General features: G+C 34.6%; 1 protein-coding gene across 3 annotated transcripts in view; it reads left to right on the top strand.

Moving 5' to 3' along the window:
- FSTL5 (follistatin-like 5) overlaps window positions 1-21434 on the top strand; it is an 825267-nt gene that overhangs the window by 604863 nt on the left and 198970 nt on the right. For all 3 annotated transcript variants that reach the window (XM_011983978.1, XM_011983977.1, XM_011983976.1), the window contains exon 8: window positions 17356-17476. In XM_011983978.1, the coding sequence (XP_011839368.1) occupies window positions 17356-17476 (121 nt within the window). The remainder of the gene's footprint in view (window positions 1-17355; window positions 17477-21434) is intronic.

Below are 21434 nucleotides of genomic sequence, written 5' to 3'. Positions count from 1 at the left end.
TGAGATACCTTTGCTGTACTCCACGTGGTTTCTCATCTTTCTGTAAGCTAGCCTGAATTGATTTTCATGTTGATGGCAATCGTCCAAGAGAGAGCAGGCCATGTCATGCAATAATAGAACAAGGAGAAATGCACACTTTTCTTTTTCCAAGTCTCTGCTTGCATTACATTTGCTAATACCACTTTAGCCAGATAAATTAACACAGGACAGCACATAGTCAAAAAAAAAAAAAAAAAAAAAGACCGGAAAGTTACAGAACAAATGACATGGTTTAGAAAAGCAATTAAGACCATCAATGAAATCAGTCTACCACAAAAGGTAATTCATTTGTTCACAACACTGTTGAAAAGACTTATCTTTGAAGACAGGAAATGATTCTCCACTGAAGGGTGAAGACATTTCAATTTTCAGTTATTTGGGGAAGAGTTGGATCTCCAATGAGTAACTTTCATGCAAGGACAAGAACTTAGAAATGAAATAGAGGTTATTTGGTTTTTTATCATAAACTAATTAATAATCTTGGAGGCAGTTTCCTCATAGCATTTATTATGGCAATTGTGTTCATGTACAGGCAAACTGAGAAACTCTAAGATGTTTTTGGAAAAAAAAATTTTTTGAAAGCTTGCAAATGTTAACTTCCACAATAGATATTCTCTTCAATTTTTTTAACAAACATGTATTTAAGATCTACATATCTTTAGGGCCTAGAAATAAAATTATAGGCAATTAAATCATTGCAATTAAATAGACAATTACACCATAAAGAAATAAGTATATCAATATGACTCAGTTCATGGATACTGTGGAAGGCTATGTGCTATGGCATGTTTTACTTTACAAGTTTTTATTTAAGTATAAAAACAATACAGTCATATGAATAAATGAATTTTCACAAATTGAAAACACTCATGTAACCAGCTCTGGCATACTTCTGAATTTATTTTCTGTATGCTAATCCCTTTTCTGTCCCCTTCTTATTGGTGGATGAGTAGGATATAAAATGAGTACAGAGCAAAACATGTGGCCTGCAGTAAACCACATAGTTGACCATTCGTTTTCTTAACTTGGCATTTTCCCTGTCATGTACTGAAAATTTAGGTACTGGTTATAATGCATTGCCTCTATTCTCTAAATCACCTTGAAATAACTCCTATACAATAATATGTAAGCATAGATTCTGTAAATATTTCACCTATTTAACCATGGATGAGGAAAGGAGTTTCTCTTTCTGGTTCTGCTGTGTTCTTTTAGGCAGGCTCCCACACTGTGTGCAACTTCCTCAATGCTCAGGGTTTCCCAGTGAAGGGTTTCCAACGGGGCTTCTCCCATTAAAAATGTCCTCCTGTACCACCTTGGGTGGTTTTGTAACCCCAGTGACTTTCTCTACTGTCCAGTGAGTCATAGATATGCCCACTCTCATCAAGGAAGCCTGGATCTCAGTAGTGCTGGAGAAGAGCCTGTTCCTTGGGGGTACTATGTCATTCCAAGGGGTGGTGGTTTGCTGTATATCTGTTATTTTTATATTTTTTAGACTACCCTTTACTCTTTAGTAGATAATTTTCCATTATTCCAACTCTCTGTTATAGATAATAATTTATTTTTATTTAAAATTTTTATGTTCAAGTTACTGTGTGATTTTTATCTTCTGATTGATTGGTTCCTAAATGATGTGCTTGCTTTATTCAGGGCCGCGAGTTCTTCTGATTCAAAACTGATGATCCATGATAACAGTGCTAAGAGTAGGTTTTTGCATGATAATAGATTTATAATTTATTCCATAACCCTTAAAATATCTATTAAGAGAACTGAATATTAAAATCAACCCAATAACATGTTGAAAAGATGATTATCAAAATGAACATTGAAGCTAAGAAGCAAATGCTATAAAAAAATGAGAAATTAAATTATTGGAGCACAAATATCAAGAGTTTGTTAGTTTTATGATTTGAAGGTATAATGACATCAGAATCTGATTATTTTTAAAATTGCATTTATTTGTTATTGATCTATTCCTGTACAATTAATTAATTGATTGACTAGTTTTTACGAAGGCTATAGATGACCGAGTGTTCCAATTTCCCTTAGCCAGGTAAAAAATACATTATACTGGAGAACTGACATTGTTGTCCCACATAGTGATTTTTTGTGGCATATCATTGCTTCTTCTAAATTATAAGCAATATTTTTCAGGTATGTTGACACCTTTGCTTTGGTTATTGTCTGGGAGACATTCTATCTTTTGAACATGATTCTGAATTCTCTGCGTCATCCATGTTGTGTATATCGCACAATCTAAGTGCAGTTCTCTCATTCTTCCCTACACTGAAAAATACTTTAAAAAGCAAATGTATTATCTTAGTTTGAGCTGCGTAACAAAATAACATAGACTTGGTGCCTTTAATAACAGGTCTTTATTTTAGACTTGGTGCCTTTAATAACAAGTCTTTATTTTCTCTCAGTTCAGTAGGCTGGAAATCTTAGATTAGGGTGCCATCATATTAAGATTCTGGGGAGGGTTCTTTTCCTGGATGGCAGAAAGCCACCTTTTCTTTGTTTTTTCACATGGCCTTTCCTTGGTGCTTGCAAGTAGAGAAAAAGAGAGAAAGAGAGAGCTCTTCCTCTTGTTATAAAGCCACTACCAATCCTATCCGATTGGGACCTCATCCTTATTTTTAAACGTAATGCTATTGTGTACTTAATAAACTATCATATAGTGCAAACATAACTTTTTATATGCACTAGGAAACCAAAAAAAAATTGTATGGATCTCTTTATTACCATATTCACTTGATTGCAGTGGTCTGGAACTGCACCTGCAATAACTCCAAGGTACGCCAATGTGTGTGTGTATAATTACTATTTATTTTCATATACTATTCCACATGAAGTGACATGTCAGCTCCTTAGAACTCTGTACCCTCAAATACTTCTCTCATCTTCTTTCCTGTTGTTGTTATGCACTTTACTTTCCCATTGATACATGTACACAACTACTTTTTTTTTGTTTAATATAGTAAATTATAAATATACCAAAAAGTGAAGTTGTTATTTATTTGTACACATCCAACTTTCTTTCTGGTATTACATTCCTTCTTCCTGAAGGGTTTCCTGTGGGATTTTTTACAATGCAGATTTGCTGTTAATGAATTATCAGTTTTTGGCTGAACAAAATTTTATTTTCCCTCATACTACAAAGATCCTTTTGCTGTATATGACATTCTGGACTGACAGTTCCTTAATTCCCCCCAACCCTGCTTCATCCATACCCTAGCAGTTTAAAGATGTCAGTCTTTATTGTCTTACGACTTTTGTAACTTATGATAAGAAGCCTGTTGTAATTTTTACATTTGCCCTTCTGTATGTAATGTGTGTCTTTTTTCTGGAAATCAAACATTTCTCTTTATCTTTGGTCCTCTGTAGTATAAATATATTTCTAGCTTTTTAAAATATTAATTTTTTTAAAGAAAATTCTTGACCATTCCTTATCAAGAATTTCTCATCTCTAAACTCAAATATTCTAATCTCTATTCTCCCTTTTTTGGTGGTTCCCATTGTATGTATTTTAGACTGATATTGACTGATTTCTTTTGGATACCCGGTTCTATTATTTCCCACTAATTTGCCCTTTATGTTTTAATTTCAATAATGTCCATTCACTTATATTCAGGTTCACTGAGTCTTTTCTTCAATGTGTCAGGACTACTGATAAGTCTTCCAACAGTATTAATGCATTAATCCTCTCTCTCTCTCTCTCTCTGTGTGTGTGTGTGTATGTGTGTGTGTGTGTGTATGTGTGTATGTGTGTGCACGCACATGCTTTTTTATTTCTTTTTTTTTTCTGTGTGTGTGTGTCTTATTTATTTATAGCATGTCCTTGAACACTTTTTTGCTTTTTCCATTTTTCTGCTAACATTACCCATCCATTCATGGATTTCTTCAGGCCTTTCCGCTAGAAATATTAACATATTAATAATAGTTATTTTAAATCCACTTTCTAATCTTTTTCAACAATAGGATTATATTTGAGATTAGTTCCATTGATTGTTTTGTCTCTTAACAGCCTATTATTTTTTCTCTCTATTTTGTGTGTCTCATAATTTTTAGTTGAAATGTACATACTCTGTGCAAGGTAGGGGTGACCAAGTTTAAAGTGTTTATGCCTGGAAGTAGGCATGCCTCTTTTTCTGGGAAATCTTTATTGAGAAGCTAAGCTTGTTTTAGTTTTGTTAGCCACTATGATTACAATGTACTTACTCCTTTAGTGTTACTTTGTGCTTGTGGTGGGAGCTGTATTGATTGATCAAATTCTTCATTGTGCCTGGTCCATCCTCTGTTTTAAGTGTTCCCTGTGAGCCTGCACCCAACAGAGGTTGTTTCTCATGCTCTTGTCCCTCTACCAGCAGTAGTTTGCTGTTGCTTGTTTGTTGGTTCTTTGCAAGCATGGGTGGTGCAGGACAAGGGGGTGTTATACATTTTTTCACTCAATATCAATCTTAGGTAGTTATATGCCTCTAAGCCTTTTGAGCAGAATTTTCTCAGTATTCCTACCTTGTTCACGTTGGTAAGGGTTTTTTGTTGTTGTTGTTGTTTGTTTTTGTTTTTGTTTTTTAGTTTTCTGGAACAAGGAGGGTCTTTCTCTTTTTTTGAAACTCAGTGGGTTTTCACCTGTGTTTTGAAAGGGACAGGATTGACTGCCTTTTTTTCTTTCTTTTTTTTTTTTTTTAAGCAGTTGAATACTTTATGTCACTAGGGGAAAGGATGCAGGTAAGAATTGTTTTTTCATTTTGTTTTGTTTTGTTTTGTTTTGTTTTGTTTTGTTTCTCACCTCAGCATCGGCTGTTACTCAACACCGGGCCTGTATCATGAGGAATGCCTCTCTTGCCCCCAGTCTTTCTGAAGAGCAAATTGCAAGGTCTATTAAGGAAAGACTGCAAAAGTGACTGTCCTCTATTTCTGTGCTCCCAGGGTTTTATACTCTTACAACTTGTGCAAGTTCAGCTTTTAAGCTATTTTTTAAAAATTAGTTGTTTTTTTTGTGTGCCTACTTGCATGGTGCCTTGTTTTCTTCCAGTGCCCTACTGTAGGTGGATAATTGCTGGTGTCTTGTCTCTTTTTAGAGGCTTCAGGGTTCCTTGAATTTGGGGATAGTTAGTTGATCTGCAAATTTAGCACTCAGATGGATTCCAGAAAGAAATTATTATGTAGATTATTTAGCTTCATCTCATTGTTTGGATAGAAACTCTTTCCATTTATATACCAAGATAAGGCCAGAACTCTGGAATCTGTATTCGTTTACTAATGATACAAGAGTTACCAGGATTTTAGGTTCTTTGAGCCATTCGGTTAAGAATATTTTTGATGAAACCAAAATAAAAGTGTTGTCGCTTTCAAAACATGGCAAAATATAGTTTAAAACCTAAATGAGATTTTTTTGCATTAATTTTTAAGAAGTACAATCTAAGTTGATTTAGGAAACAAGAAACTGGGATATTCTGCATATACATAGGGGAAGCTGTTCACTTTGAGATACTTATGTAAAGCTTACTTTGATTTTTTTACTAACTCAGTTTTTTTACATTTCAGTATTATACAAAGGGTTTATGTAGGTCCCTTACAATTAAAAAAATGATACATCTAGATTTTACGACCATTTAGAAAATATGCCCTTACCAATGAATCTGAAGCCTCCTATAGGCTTCTCTTCATTATACTCTCCTTCTTCTCCTGTGCATATGACTCCTACTGTGAATTATATGTTAACCCTTTTTTTGCTGCTCTTCATCTTTTTACCATAAATGTATATATCCCTAAGACATACAGTTTATTTTTTACTATTTTTGGATGTTACATAAATGGAGGCATACTGTTTGTGTGTGTGTGTGTTTAGTGACATTGTGTTTGGGGATTCATTCATATTGATGTCTCTAGCTATGTAAATATGGAATTTCAGAGCGTGAAATGTAGAGCTAAATGGCCTAGTTTTGAATTTTGTGCTGTGAACTTAACCTTCATAGGGAAGTTACTTAAACTTTCTGAAATTTGTTTCTTTATGTATAAACTATGGTAGTGTCAATACATAAATAATATAGATAGGAATGATTCAAGGTTATATGGGTCATCTTGATTTTTTTTTTTATTATTATTATACTTTAAGTTGTGGAGTACATGTGCACAATGTCCCCTACATTTTGGAGAAAGAATACAAATTATAAATAACAGTTAGCTATGTAAATGGATATTTACTTCCAAAGAGGAAAGAAATTACAGCAAATCATAAATGTATTTGCAAATTTTACAGAAATATATGGCCATCTACACACATTGCAAAGCTACTATCAGATCTTTGGAATGGGCTTGTCCAAATGAGGAGCTCTTAATAAACTTGGACGTTATTAGCTTCATGGCAAATCTGACTCTGCATATATTTAAAACACTTGGAATAGTGGTTTTGTAAAAGCAGTGTTATTATTCACCATGATTGTGTTGTGTGATTAATCTGTTATACTTGGGAGTTATTTCCAGATTTTTATTATTAAAATGGATGCTATAAACATTACTATAGCAAAACTTATGTGTGTACATTCTTATGTCTGAGTTGTAGAATATGCTCATATTTGAGTTTATATTTTACAGACTGGTTTTGCCAATTTACAATTTCACTAGGAGTTTATGCGACTTTCCATTGCTCTACATGTCAGTCAGCACTTGGGATTAGGCATTTTGGTTTTGTAAATCTAATAGATGTTTAAATGGCATCCTTGTTGTTGCAGTAATTTAATTGTAATATTAGTAGTGATACTGAACATCTTTTTACAAATATAAGTAATATTTGTGATTTCATTTTCAGGACATGACTTTTCACATCTTCATTTTTCTATTGAATTGTCAGTCTTTTGTTTTTCCCTTTATCAGTCACAGATAATGGGTTGCTTTGTCCAATTATGGCTTGTATTTTCATTGCTTTGATAATGTAATTTTACAAATAAGAATTCCTAATTCTGACATAGTTTAATTTGTAAACTACTTTTAAAATGATTTCATTTTGTCTCTCAATTTAAAATGTCATCCAATATCCAAATACCTGAGATTATAAAGATATTTTCTTACATTTTATATGAAAATATTTAAAGTTCTGTCTTTTACATATTTGCACTGTTTCCTTTGCTCTTGATTTTTGTGTATGCTGTGAGGTAGAAGTCCAGTTGAGAATTTTCTGTATGGCTAAACTTATCTAGTTGCTTCAGCCCTGTATACTTAATAGACTAATCTTTCTCTGCTAATTTGCCATGCTGTGTCTGTCACATATCATAAATGTGGCATGGCTATCTATCTGTCATCTATATACTTGTCATTTATCTATTTCTTGGGACAGAGAAAGAAGAGAGACCTGAGAATATTGGTTGTTTCCAGAGACGCTTTATCTGAATACACCACTTCATCTTAGTTTTAATCTTGTAGATGAGTCTTGATATATGGTAGAGGGAAGTCATCTTTGTTTTCTCTTTCTGTTTCAGGATTGTCTTGGCTTTTCATGCTCTATTACACTGTCTTACAAATCTAAATCAACTTTCGATTTCCTCAAAAAATATGTTTTTTGTTTGTTTGTTTGTTTTGAGACAGGGTCTAACTCTGTCACTGAGGCTGGAGTGCAATAGAGCAATTTTGGCTCACTGCAACATCTGCCTTCCAGGTTCAAGCTATTCTCCTGTCTCAGCCTCCCAAGTAGCTGTGATTACAGGTACATACCACCACACCTGGCTAATTTTTGTATTTTTAGTAGAAACGGAGTTCTGCCATGTTGGCCAGGCTGGTCTCAAACTCCTGACCTCAGTTGATCTACCCACCTAGGCCTCCCTAAGTGCTGGGATTACAGCCATGAGCTACTGTGCCCAGCCAACATGTTGATTTTTATCAATTGAAGTTGTGTTGAAATTTTGGATTAATTTAGTAATAATTGATACCTTTAAAATATTGAGTTCTAGTCATGTTTTCCACTGAGTAAGATATTCTTTAATACCTTTCAATAAACTATTATCATGTTCTCAATGAATATTGTTCATGTTGTATGTTGTATTTGTGAACTTTTTGTGATTTCATAGCAATTGTTACAAATCCTACTATTCTCATTTTGCCTACTCTACTTTCCTTTACCTTCTCCATGCTAGAATTTGAGGGACACCTCTTACCCACTTTGTGTAGCTTTTCATAACCTATGAGCACTCCATAACCTATTGCACTGGGTCTACATATTGTACAAGTGTCTACTCAGGACAACTGCCACAGGTTTCTTCTGCTTCTTTTTATTCTAACAAGAGAAATACCTGCAGGTCATTTTACTCCATTCAAAACTCTTTCAAGAGTGACTGTAGAAACTTCTATATTTCTAGGACCCTTTTACTTTTAACAAATTACATTGTATTCCAAACCGCATTTACAAAACTTCATGAAACTTAACAACCATTTAGAACTTGTAGGCGTTTTCATTAAAGTTTCCCTTTTCCCTGATTATTCTGAGAGGTAGTTATTCCTAAATTATTATACTAACAGTAAGGAATTCTGAAAACTGTGGTCAAGAAGAGAACATATCAATTAATTTGAAGATATTAGAACCTTTTTGCAGGATTATTTTCTTAAGTTTAAAAATTAAAATTAATTATTTTACATTTATTATCTAATAATATTTTTACACAAAGTTCTCATCATTTTGGTTTTGCTTTTCATACCAGAGAATGCAGCTGTTTTATTTTCATTTACTTAATAATTTTAAGCAATAGTTTCAATCCATGTTGGTTGACATTTCTTTTCTATTGCATCTTTTTAAATTGATTCATGAAACAATTTACTTTAAGGAAAGGAGTTTTTAAAATGATGTATTAACCAAATTAAATGTATTTTATTTATTATTTCACAGTGTTGTTTACTGATTCTATGTTAAGCATGTTAGTAAATAGGTTACTGAGAAAAATCCGTAGTTTCTAGAAAATCTTATCTACTGTGAGATAATACTACACTAGTCAATCTCAATATGTAGAAGTTTGCTTAAATTTATTTTATTGTTATTTTATGAAAATACATTTTGTTTACATAAAAAGCTAGGAAAATAGCTTTTACAGTATTGCAAAGTAAACGCATGTACTAGAAAACTCAGAATTTGAAACGAAGTTACTTTAATGTCAGTGTATATCAAAACGTATTTTATACAGAAAACTGTATTTAAAGTGCAAATAATATTGATAGCATACAATTTAGAACTATAAGGAGGAACATAATATGAAAAAGAAAGTGGGCTAACATTTAAAATTTACCATTTTATAACAGATGAAACATCTTTTAGATTGAAGCAATCTAAACAATATGATTAAAAACATGTGGTTAAATACAGGCCTGAAATTCAGCTGTTATGTATTGATATAATCAATACCTGGTTTTTACTGCCTTGTACATTCTGATTAACCAGTGCTCATCATCTATAGGTTGTTAAATGTTTTGTTATTCTTACATAATTGATTATAATCAATTGGTAGTCACCATAAAAATTTTCACAATTTTACATACGTGCTACAGGTGTTCTTTTTTCCAAAGTTCCCATTTACACTACCTCGAAAAATATATAAGCAATCAACTCAACAAAATAAATGATTTTGTGTTTTTTTCCAATAAACTCTTTCCAGACATCAATGCCTTAAGGCAACTCTGTAATGGTGTAGAGGCTCATAAAGATTTAATCGCTGAGGAAATATTTAAGGAGTGTCTATTGGCAGTCAGATTATAAAGGTGTAACAAGGGTTCGGAATAAGTGGAAGATTTTGTCCCTGAATTCATGTTGTCTGTTCTAAGGCTATAACTCTCAACTATGGCTGAGCCTCCACATCACACATTTGTTTTGATCTATTTAAGATTAGAAAACTGCTGAGAAAATAAAAGATCAGAAATGCTGTATCAGAATGGAGGTAAAGAGTAGGTTTGATATGTCTTTACACATGTAACAAAACTCAAAGTACAAATTTGAGGCTTGGCTAAAGTTAATGGAGAATCTAAAAAAAAGAGAATGTGTTAAGAATTATATAAAAAGAACAGCTAAATTCTTCAGTCTGTTTGGATGCTAATATGAGACCCCTCACCTTGTTTGGTGACCACAACCGAGTTATTCAACAGCAGTATATTTTAGTTTTCTTATCTGCAAAATGGGATTAATAATGGGGCCTTTTTGACAAAGTTGTTTAAATGATAAAATTTCATGTTTCGTTTAAATTGTTCAGCATAGCACTCGACATATTTACATGCTCAATAAATATTTACTATTTATTTTAAATAGACTGAAATATGGTGTTTTATTTTAAATATATTGAAAAGATCTACACTTTATTCAAACTGATAAGAGGATATTAAAGTCTAGCTCATTCAAAAAGCTGCCTGAAAAGGTGTTTATAAAATTGTGTATTAAAGAAAACTTTGGCTGGAATATTTTAATTCCATTTAGAGGAAAGAGATAAAAATATGAACAAATAAATATAGCTTAGAAATGGTCATGGTAATTTAGATATGCTGTTTTAGAAAGAAGAGCAGTGTAACTAAAAGAGATTTGGTGTTATGGAATAACACAGATTTCAATAAAACACCTTGAAAGTTGTAGTCTTGGATAATTTTTACATCATTGGGTGAAGGAATCTTGATTATACTAGAAAGGGAAAGACTGTACTCTCTAGGTAGCTCTATAGGACATATGGAAAAGTTGTTTATTTCAGGTTTTCAATAAATTTTAAAAGAATTATCTGAAAATACACATTAAAATATTAATAGACAGTTTGGCATATTTGAACATAAACATAATCACAAATACCATCCACATATATTCAGAATTTTCACTATTGTTTTTAATTATTCTTGTCCAGTGAACTAATTCTTTGTTGTGATCCAGTCTCCATGATATTTTCTGGTTGTAATGAATTTTACACTTTCTTGCCCTGCATTTATGTCTATGTTATGCAGACTAGATATCCTGCTATTATATTTCTAGTCATCAATAATTATTTTTTTTGCTCAAAATCTTTCTAAAAATACTCGACTCTAATCTTTCTCAACTAATTTATGCAAAAGTCTGGCATTCCCCCATTATACTCTACAACATGTCAAATATCTGCTTACTGTTCACATGGGGTACAATCTTTTGTCTTTTCATTTAGCGTTTCAGTTCCCTAACAGTGTCGGTCTGTATGACCCCTGTTTTTAATGGTAGCCTGTGGTGAAAGCTGGAGTTATATTGTGAAATTTGTATCAATAGTTACTTTTTGTGGAGGTTCAAGCTCCACATCCTCTCCTATTGTGTAGCTCATAAGGCTTTCCCTCATTAAATCAGTGAGAGTAGCACCATGACAGTTTCCTCTGGGAGTTGTAGAAATGTGGTATGATTGATCTTATATAATATGATATTGAGGATTTATATTTTATTGAGAGTTATGAAGGTTTATTCAGTTAAACCATATGACAGCCAGCGTGTACAATATGTTTCCCCTTCCCTCCTTTTCCTCCCCTTCTGCCTCCCCTCTCCTCGTCCCTTCTTCTTTGACTCCTCCTCCTCCTTCTCCTCTTCTCCCATTTATCTTTCTCTCTTTCTCTTCTCTGATCTTTTTTTCCTTGTCAGAAGATTTTTATCATTTTCAAGGCCAGATTCAGTACCTCCATAATCATTTTCTTGTTTTCAATAAATCTGTAGTGTGTGTCAGTTTGAGGGAAGCTATTTTTAACAGAAATTCACCTAGCATAAATATAGGTAAACTCAGAAATTATATCAGATATGGTTTTGGAGTACTATCATGTGAACTTTGGTAAGTCAGTGGATACTATCATATTTTAAATATATAAATATCTTTTAAAAATCACATTTCAGAGGGAAAACAGTTTCTTTACCAAAAGATACTGACACAATTAGTTACATTTTACAAAAATGAAGTGAAGATAAATGCTCACTTTTTATTGATAAATATTGTATATAACATTAAAAACTGAGCAACACATTAAAAATTTAGAAATAAACATGAAAAATTCTAAATCCAAAATTAAAATTGGGAAGAGGCAATGAACAAAAAACTCTTAGAAAGTAAATCCTCAGAGTAAATATCTGGGAAAAAAATCTTTGAGACTATTTATAGTAAAGTATATTCAAAATTTGCCAATTACATCTTAAGAAGCTCGAGAGGCTGTGGAGAAATAGGAACGCTTTTACACTGTTGGCGGGAGTGTAAATTAGTTCAACCATTGTGGAAGACAGTGTGGTGATTCCTCAAGGATCGAGAATGAGAAATACCATTTGACCCAGCAATGCCATTACTGGGTATATACCCAAAGGATTATAAATCATTCTACTATAAAGACACATGCTCACGTATGTTTATTGTGGCACTATTCACAATAGCAAAGGCTTGGAACCAACCCAAATGCCCATCATTGATAGACTGGATAAAGAAAAGTGGCACATATACGCCATGGAATACTATGCAGCCATAAAAAAGAAAGAGTTCATGTCCTTTGCAGGGACATGGATAAAGCTGGAAACCATCATTTTCAGCAAACAAACACAAGAACAGAGAACCAAACACCGCATGTTCTCACTCATAAGTGGGAGCTGAACAATAGAACACATGGACACAGGGTGGGGAACATCACACATTGGGGTCTGTCGGGGATTGGAGGTCTAGGGGAGGGATAGCATTAGGAGAAACACCTAATGTAGATGACGGGTTGATGTGTGCAGCAAACCACCATGGCACTGCATACCTATGTAACAAATCTGCGCATTCTGCATGGTATGTATCCCAGAACTTAAAGCATAATAATAATAATAATAATGATAATGATAATGATAATAAAAAGAATTTTCTGTACCAGCACCTCATATCCTCATTCTCTGCAGCTGAGAAAAGGGGTTGAATACAGGGGTTGATATGTTTTACAATGTTGTCTTTTGACTCAAACTTCAGCGTATCTACCCAGCCTTTCTTCTATGGGCACATGCACTCTCACTACATTTCCAGCCTTTTTTCTTCAAACCTGGTAATATATTTTACCTTTTTTGTTTTGAGCATTTTTTCTCAAATTTCCTCTTTGTTCTCTCTTCCTGTTTTTATCCCCAAGTTCAACTTATGATTGACAAGGAAGGCAGTGTGTTGTGGAAGCATGAAACACAGACTCTGGAGTAAGCCTACCTGGTTTCCAATCCTAGCTCTGCTAATTAGAGGCCAAGTGGAACTAGTAGCTTACTTGACATCTTAGCATCCCTAGCTATAAAGTAGGAGAATATTACTAGATCTTATTTTATAGGTTTAATATACAGATGAAATGTGTCCATTTTTGTAAAGTGTTTACAGTAGTGTCTGGCATACTGATAACTGCTTTATAAATAAAGATTAAATGCATTGAGTTTTGTTCTGATAATTTGTGGTTAATTAGCTTTCTGTTACTGATAGCAATGTTTTGGAATGCAAAAGTGTTTCTTCTTCATGTAAATATGTCAATTATTCTTTCTTTTTTGATTTCCAATTTTTTTCATACTCAGTGAAGATTTCATTAACTAAGAATATATATATATATATATAGTTTTATTATGGCATTTTTTTTTGTATTTAAGTATTTCATATAGATTTTCTTTTAACAACAGCTTTACTCTGATATTCTCCCCAAACCGTAAAATTAACCCATTCAAAGTGTGCAATTCAGTGCTTTCTACTATATTAGCAAAATTGTGCAGCATTCATGGCTATCAAAGTTTAGAATATTTTCATCCCTCCAAAAAGGACTTCAGACTTATTAGCAGGTATTTCCCCCTCCCCCATCCCCTCAGTTCCTGGTTACCGCAAATCTATCTTCTATGTCTATGGATGTGGTCATTCAGGACATGTCATATAATTAGACTCAGACAATTTGTGGCTTTTTGTGTCTGGCTTCTTTCACTTAGAATATTAATTTCAAGATTCATACAAAGGCCCTAAGGCTGAAAAGAAAGGTTTATTCATGTTGCAGTATATATCAGTACTTTATTCCTTTTTATTGTCAAATAATCTATACTCCATTGTATAGATATACTACATTTTATTTATCCATTCATCCATTGATAGACATTTGGGTTGTTTTCACTTTTTGCCTTTTATGAGTAATATAGCTATGCACATTTGCATACAGAAAGTATCAGACATGTTTTCGGTTCTTTTGGGTATGTACATAGGAATGAATTGCTAGTCCTAGGTAACTTAGTTTAGCTTTTTGAGGAGTGGCCAAACTGTTATCCAAAGCAGAGGCACCATTTAATATTCTCAGTAGCAATGTGTGAAGGTTCCAAATTTTCCACATCCTCTCCAACAAAAAATTGTCTCTTTTTTATTTTAACCAATGTAGAGCATATGAAGTATCTCACTGAGGTTTTTATTTGCATATCCTTAGTGACTAGTAATGCTGAACGTGCTTTTATGTGCTTATTGTTCATTTGTAAATCTTTTGAGAAATGTTCGTTTGAATCCTCTACCCATTATTTAAATTAGACTATTTGTTTTGTTTTGTTTTGTTTTGAGACAGAGTTTCACTCTGTCACCCAGGCTGGAGTGCAGTGGAACGATTTCAGCTCCCTGCAACCTCCACCTCTCGGGTTCAAGCAATTCTTGTGCCTCAACCTGCTGAGTAGCTGGGATTATAGGCATGTGCCACCATGCCCAGCTAATTTTTTGTATTTTTAGTAGAGACGGGGTTTCCCCGTGTTGGCTGACTGATCTCGAACTCCTGACCTCAGGTGATCTGCCTGCCTTGGGCCCCCAAAGTGTTGGGATTACAGGTGTGAGCTACCATGCCGAGCCTATTTGCTTTTTGATTGTTGAATTGTAATTACTCTTTATATATTCTGAAGAGAAGATCCTTATCAGATAAATTTTCTTCAAATATTTCCTCTTTTCTACAGGGTATCTCTTTACTTTCTTGATGTCTTTTGAGCAGCAAAAAATTTTAATTTTTATAAAGCTGAATTTACCTATTTTTCTTTGGTATGTTGTGTGTGGCTGTTGAGATTCACTCTTAGTGGTGAGATTCACTTACAATATGAGTGTTCCTATATAGTTCACGACTCTGTCTTAGCCTTCAATTTCTGCTTGTGTAGAGCCTTATGTGTAGCTAGAGATGAGAGAATAGGGATTCACACGTCTCTGCTGAGCGTGCACACAGTCCTGCACGTTTGTGTGGCCTTCTAGATGCCTAGGAATTTGTGGAACTCTACAAATTTCTCTACGGAGAGCCCATTCCTCAGGCTTATCTTGTAATGTTTATTTAGTCAAACACTACTGTTATCTACAACTAGTATCTCTGTTGCAGAAAGTTGTAATGTTAAACAACTGCTGTTGTTTCCTTTCAATAAAGACTTTAGGGGGCAGGTGTAGTGGCTGATGCCTGTAATCCCAGCACTTTGGGTGGCTGAGGCAGGAGTTCAAGACCAGCCTGGCCAACATAGTGAAAACCGAGTGTCTCTACTAAAAATACAAAAATTAGCTGGACACAGTGGCTCACTCCTGGAATCTGAGCAATTTGGGAGGCTGAGGCGGCTGAATCACCTGAGGTCAGGAGTTCAAGACTAGCCTGGCTAACATGGTAAAGCCCTGTTTCTATTAAAATTACAAAAAATTAGCCAGGCATGGTGGCACGCACCTGTGGCGCCTGTAATCCCAGCTACTCGGGAGGCTGAGGCAGGAGAATCGCTGGAACCCAGGAAGCAGAGGTGGCAGTGAGACGAGATCATGCCATTGCACTCCACCTTGGGCAACAAAAGTGAAACTCCATCTCAAAATAAAAACAAAAACAAAAACAAAAACTAACCGGGTGTGATGGTGTGCCCCTGTGGTCCCAGCTACTCGGGTGGCTGAGGCAGGAGAATTGATTGAACCCGGGAGGCAGAGTTTGCAGTGAGCCAAGATCATGCCAGCTTTAAGTGTTGCTCAAAGCTCAAATAAAAAGAAGTCATGAAAATGTACATTTTTGAGGAGCTGCTAATCTATCCAACAGGTACAATTCTCTCAGGATGAGGTCTTGGAGGAGCTTCAGACCTGCTCTTTCCCTTCCAATGTCTTCTAGGATGATGATTTTCATAGCTGGCATAATTTCAAGGAGCCTAGTTCAAGGCCACCATGCAGCTGTGGAGAGGTGTTGAGGAAGTAAAGTTAAAACGCCACATAAATTTTGCCATTCTTATTAGGAGCCAGCCACTTTTTGAATAAATACTCTGTGGGCTATTGTGAACCTTTCGCTATTTCCAGAATTCTGAAAAAAAAAAAAATGATTTTGGCAGTTTTTGCCAGAATAATCATTATCGTAATGGAAGAGAAAATTTTCTGATCTTTGCTGTTCTGGAGGTGCTTCATGGATTTGATTTTAACAGTGCAAGTTTATTTCCTTTCTTTTTTTTTCCAAAATGGTTATGTATTTATCTCCATTATTTTGAAATGGTATGGTTATTTTATTCAAGTGTGTTGATGGTATCTGGGCTTGGAAAATAAATGCTATTCTATGTTATGTCTATAAATGTTATCACCGAGATCACACTGCTTTAATAATTATTTTTATTGGTAAATATATAATTAAGTAATATAGAAGTAGTGGGTAACTACCAGGGTGAAGAATGCAGTTAACAGGTATTTGTTTTAGCCATTCATAAGAAGAAAGCACCTTTTAACTGTGCTAATCTTTTTAAAATTTTTTTAATTTGTAATTATTTATTTATTTAGAGACAGAGTCTCACTCTGTCGCCCAGGCTGGATTGCCGTGGCACGTTCTCAGGTCACTGCAACCTCTGCCTCCCAGGTTCAAGCAATTTTCCTGTCTCAGCCTCCTGAGTAACTGTGACTACAGGTGTGTGCCACCGCACACAGCTAATTTACGTATTTTTAGTAGAGACATGACTTCATTGTGTGGGCCAGGCTGGTCTTGAACTCCTGACATCAAGTGATCCACCTGCCTTGGCCTCTCAAAGTGCTGGGATTACAGGGGTGAGGCCACTGTGCCTGGCTGGCCTGTATTAATCTTGAATATGGGAACTAAATTAGAACACATATGTGGAAACTAACTTACTTTATATATTAAACACACATTTCAAATAAATATTTAAAAGCTATATTTATGAGTTGAGATGAGGCTTTTTAAACAAAACATATTGTTAGAAAATTATAATTACAGATCCTTTACACTTATACACCCAACAATGCTCATTTTGATAATTTTAAAACAATATTTGAGTCTATTTGTTTTGCACCAGAATACGCCTTTTAAAAAGTGAAATTGTTGCAATTAATTCAAAATGCAAACACCTTGTTTTATTTTATTTTTTAATAGGATTTTGGAGATGATGGGTCCTTGTACATTACTAAGGTGACCACAACTCACATGGGCAATTACACCTGCTATGCAGATGGCTATGAACAAGTCTATCAGACTCACATCTTCCAAGTGAACGGTAAGAAATGATTTTGTTACCCTGACTATTCAAAGAATACCATAGTTTACTAGGAAGGGAAGCCTTCAATTTTTTTTAATTTTGCAAGGTACTAATAATATTTCAAGTTTTGAGACTCAATTGATAATGTAAAAGTTTTTTAGGTAAAAAAAAAAAAAAGGTTTCCAAGTGAATAAGCACTATAAATTAGTCCTATTTTTATTATCATAAAATGTTAAAGTAACTCATTTTAATTGGAAAATTAGAACACAAGAAATTTACATTATTTTTTAGTTTAGAATATTAACAACTAGGCAAGCATAAATTTTTAGAAACAAAAATTTTAAGTAGATCATCTCTTTGATTGCATTAATGATATAGATTACTATTATTCATGTATAGCAAATGTTATACTCTTGATGGTTAATTTACTGGCTGTCTATGAATGTGGACCAGGTGGGCTGATATCACTCCTACAATCAGAGCTTTTCTTTATTTCTGATTTAATTTAAATTGTAGTTATTCACTAGCATTAATACAGGATTGCATATGTGACTTATTAGTAAACATTTCATTTCCATAATTTATTGTAATATATACGTTAATATACTCTATGATTTATAAAAAGGAGGCAGAAACTTACTTGGCTTTCTGTAGGAAAAGCAAGATGGCTAGTGTGATGAGCATGAATTTAGAGCAGAATGGCAGATAATGAGCTTGTGGAGGTAGCCTTGGGGCAGATCACATGGAGCCCTGTGGACCTAGGTAAATATTTGGATTTCCATTCTAAATATAAGGGGAAGCTATGGAAGTGTTTAGTATATGGAGTAGCACATTCTGATTTTTTTAAAAAAACAAATGAATAGTTTAAAGACTATTTTAGTGTCCAAGTAAGAGATAATGGTAGCTTAAAATATAGTCTTAATGGTGGAGTTATAAAGAAGTGGTCACATTTGGAATATATAGAAGTACTTCTGTGAGTATCACTGAGAAATAGCATGTGAGTGCGAGAGTTAAAAAATGATCTTAAGGAATCTGAAGGAAACAGTTAAGTATATGGGTGTGCCATTTACTGCTTTGAAGAAGGAACACATTTTGGGATTGGGTGAGATTAAATTTTAGGATAACTTAAATATAATTATCGATGGAAAGGTCAAGTATTCAATTGAGGAACATGAAAGCCCAAAGTTGTATGTTCAGGTAATATCAATATGTATAAATTGCACTTAAAGTCATAAATCTGAGCTTAATTAGGTCACGATAGAAATAAGTATAGATGGATATGAAGTCAGAGGATTGAGCCTTGGATCTGAGGTTAACAAGTGGAGAAGACTGAAAAGGAGAACCCTGTGATGAGAAGTACGTGTACCGGAAATCAATTAATAAAATGTTCCAAAAAGTTTGAACATATTGGGCAATCTGATTTAACTATTGTTGACACTCCAAAGGAGCAGATCTAGTTCTTGGTTTCTGGTGAAAATACAGTTGACATCTAGACATAATCAAATCTTTGAACCCAACTTCCCATGAAACCAGGGAAGAAAGCAGGCAAGACGCAAAGTTGATTCATGCTGTTCCCGGTGGCCTCAGATGTTTGGAGATGGACTTTCATATATACAGTAATTACACCTGCTGATACACAATCTTGATGGAGTAGGACAAGTGTGTGCTGAGGATACTCCTCCCCCTATGTAAATGCTGCATCCATGGGGAAATTGTTCTTGCACATCTGGCCCTCACTTTCTATTTTGTGGCGAATGCTTACTGACTGTTCGCCTATTCAACAAGATTAGTGTCCTGCCCTTTATTTTTTTTTTTTCCCAACATTAGAGAGAGAGAGTCTCCAATTTTGTTTTTGGCTAACAATTAATTCTGTCTTTTATCTCTTATCCTCACTCCCAGTCCTAGTTCTTTCATGTAAGAGTTCCTAGTAGTTTTTAGAGTGTATGGTGCATGTTCCCCACCTGCATCAGAATCGTATAAAAGAAAAGATCACAAGTGCAGAACCCTGGCCTTCACCAGCACTCTCAGGAAGTCTGATTTGAAATCTGCATTTTGAAAAGCGTCTCAGGAAATTAGGATACGTGGTTAAGTGTGACAACTATTCTAAACGGCTGCTCTTCAGGAGCTGCTGCTCCTCATTCATGTCTGACGTAGGTTTCTTACATAACTTACTCATTTGCCATGCCCCAGCTGAGAAACCCACGGAGAAGACTTTGAGCCAAACTGTGGGCTTTCATGTTGCAAGGTTGCACTGAGCAGCACTGGTGAAGGGCAGCTTCCCTATTTCATCCCCTCCCGTGAATGAACTGCTTACTCTCTGATCTCAGGTTTTTCTGAAGATGGAATATGGGAATAAAGAAATAATGAGGTCTCAGAAACAGAGTGCTCCCCATCAGCCTTAGCATTATGAATTAATGAAAAGGAATTCAATATTAGCAGTGATTTCTTGTGCTGAACTCCAGTGCTTTTCCTTTTCGAGGTACAAGGGTCCCTGAACCAATATCCCACAGGGAACAAAACCAGTTTCTTTCCATTACGTCCCATAACATTTAAACTGCTCTGACTTTCTTGGTATAAAGATTTTCAGGAAGGGATGGGGTTTGGAGAGAAAACCAATGATATTATCATTGCTGAGAGGGCAAACAAGATGAGGAGTATAATTTAAGCACTAGATTTCCGTACTTGTGTGCAATTATTAACCTTTCCAAGACCAGCTTTTGCCAAGTATTGGTGATAAAACTATGATTATAGTCAATTCAAGAGAGAAAGGAAAGTGAAAAAATAAAGAACACGTCTATCATTAACTCTTTTAAAGGAGAACATTTGCTGAAAGTTAAGAGAGAACTTTGCAGTAGCTGCAAGGCGCCTGCATTCAAGGGAGTGGATTTTATAAAAGTTACAGATGTGATCATCTTTTATGCTGATGGGAATAATCCAGTAAAGATGAAAAGCAGATAATTTATAAGACAAAAAGGATAATTATAGTAACAAATCAATTAAATTTAAAATTGATGTGATCTAATTCACAGAAGGACGGACTGATCTTTGGAAGATGAAAAGTTCCTCTGTTGAAACACAGAGAAAGACACACTGTTTGGGTAAAGATTCACAGTGCAGGAGCATGAGGACGTCCTTTTTGCATTACCTGAATTTTCTTCAGGGAAATGAATAATACCAATGGTTGAAAGTGAAGAGTTTATAATAGCTTTAATGGTCGTGGGAGGGAAGGAAATGTCAAATAATTATCTTGCAATGCAGGAGGGTGATTGAAATAACAATATGTAGTTGGTATGTTGGGGAGAGCTTGTAGTATTCATGAAGTATGTTTTCCTTCTGTTGTGGTTGACTGTAAAGTAGCCATGAGAGGAAAAAGAAGACTTTGATTTAGCGAGCGTTTGTTTGTCAGGTGAGTAAGTGGGGGATAGTTAGGAGTGAAGAAGTTAAATAAGTTTACAAGGGAGTGATTACAGTAGGTCACAGACTAAGTGTGAGATAAGGACACAGGAGAGGACATGATAAATGTGACATGAAAATTGACTGGCATTCCCAAGGATCAAATATTACTAGAATAAGGTACTAGAGAGGAAGATATGCAATACCCTCACTCGAAGCATTTTCAGTTTCTAAAAAAATGTTTCTAGTTAGGTCACGTCTATATAAAGGACTCTGTGGACCACTAAGGTTTGCTAGGGTTTTAAGCAGCCCAAATGTCCTAATCTAATTTGCCACTTCTAGTCTTAACCACTAGGAGAAATAAGGTATAAAATATCACTGATTTATCAAATTCAACTATCATTGATCAAAAACTTGTTCTGCTGCATTTATATCAACAAGGGAAGGCAGTAAGTTTGTTTCAAAGTTCATTTTATATTTGTTTTTAACAGTGAGGGATTAACTTTAATTGCTATAACATAGACCCAAAAGGCCAGGGGCTCAAAGGAGATACGAGTGTATTCTTCTAACATATAAAAAGATA

The sequence above is a fragment of the Mandrillus leucophaeus genome, unplaced genomic scaffold (genome assembly GCF_000951045.1).
Source record: "Mandrillus leucophaeus isolate KB7577 unplaced genomic scaffold, Mleu.le_1.0 Scaffold259, whole genome shotgun sequence".
In the NCBI taxonomy this organism is placed as follows: Eukaryota; Metazoa; Chordata; class Mammalia; order Primates; family Cercopithecidae; genus Mandrillus; species Mandrillus leucophaeus.
The sequence above is the reverse complement of the archived record's forward strand: the minus strand, read 5'-3'. Positions and strand labels throughout refer to the sequence as shown.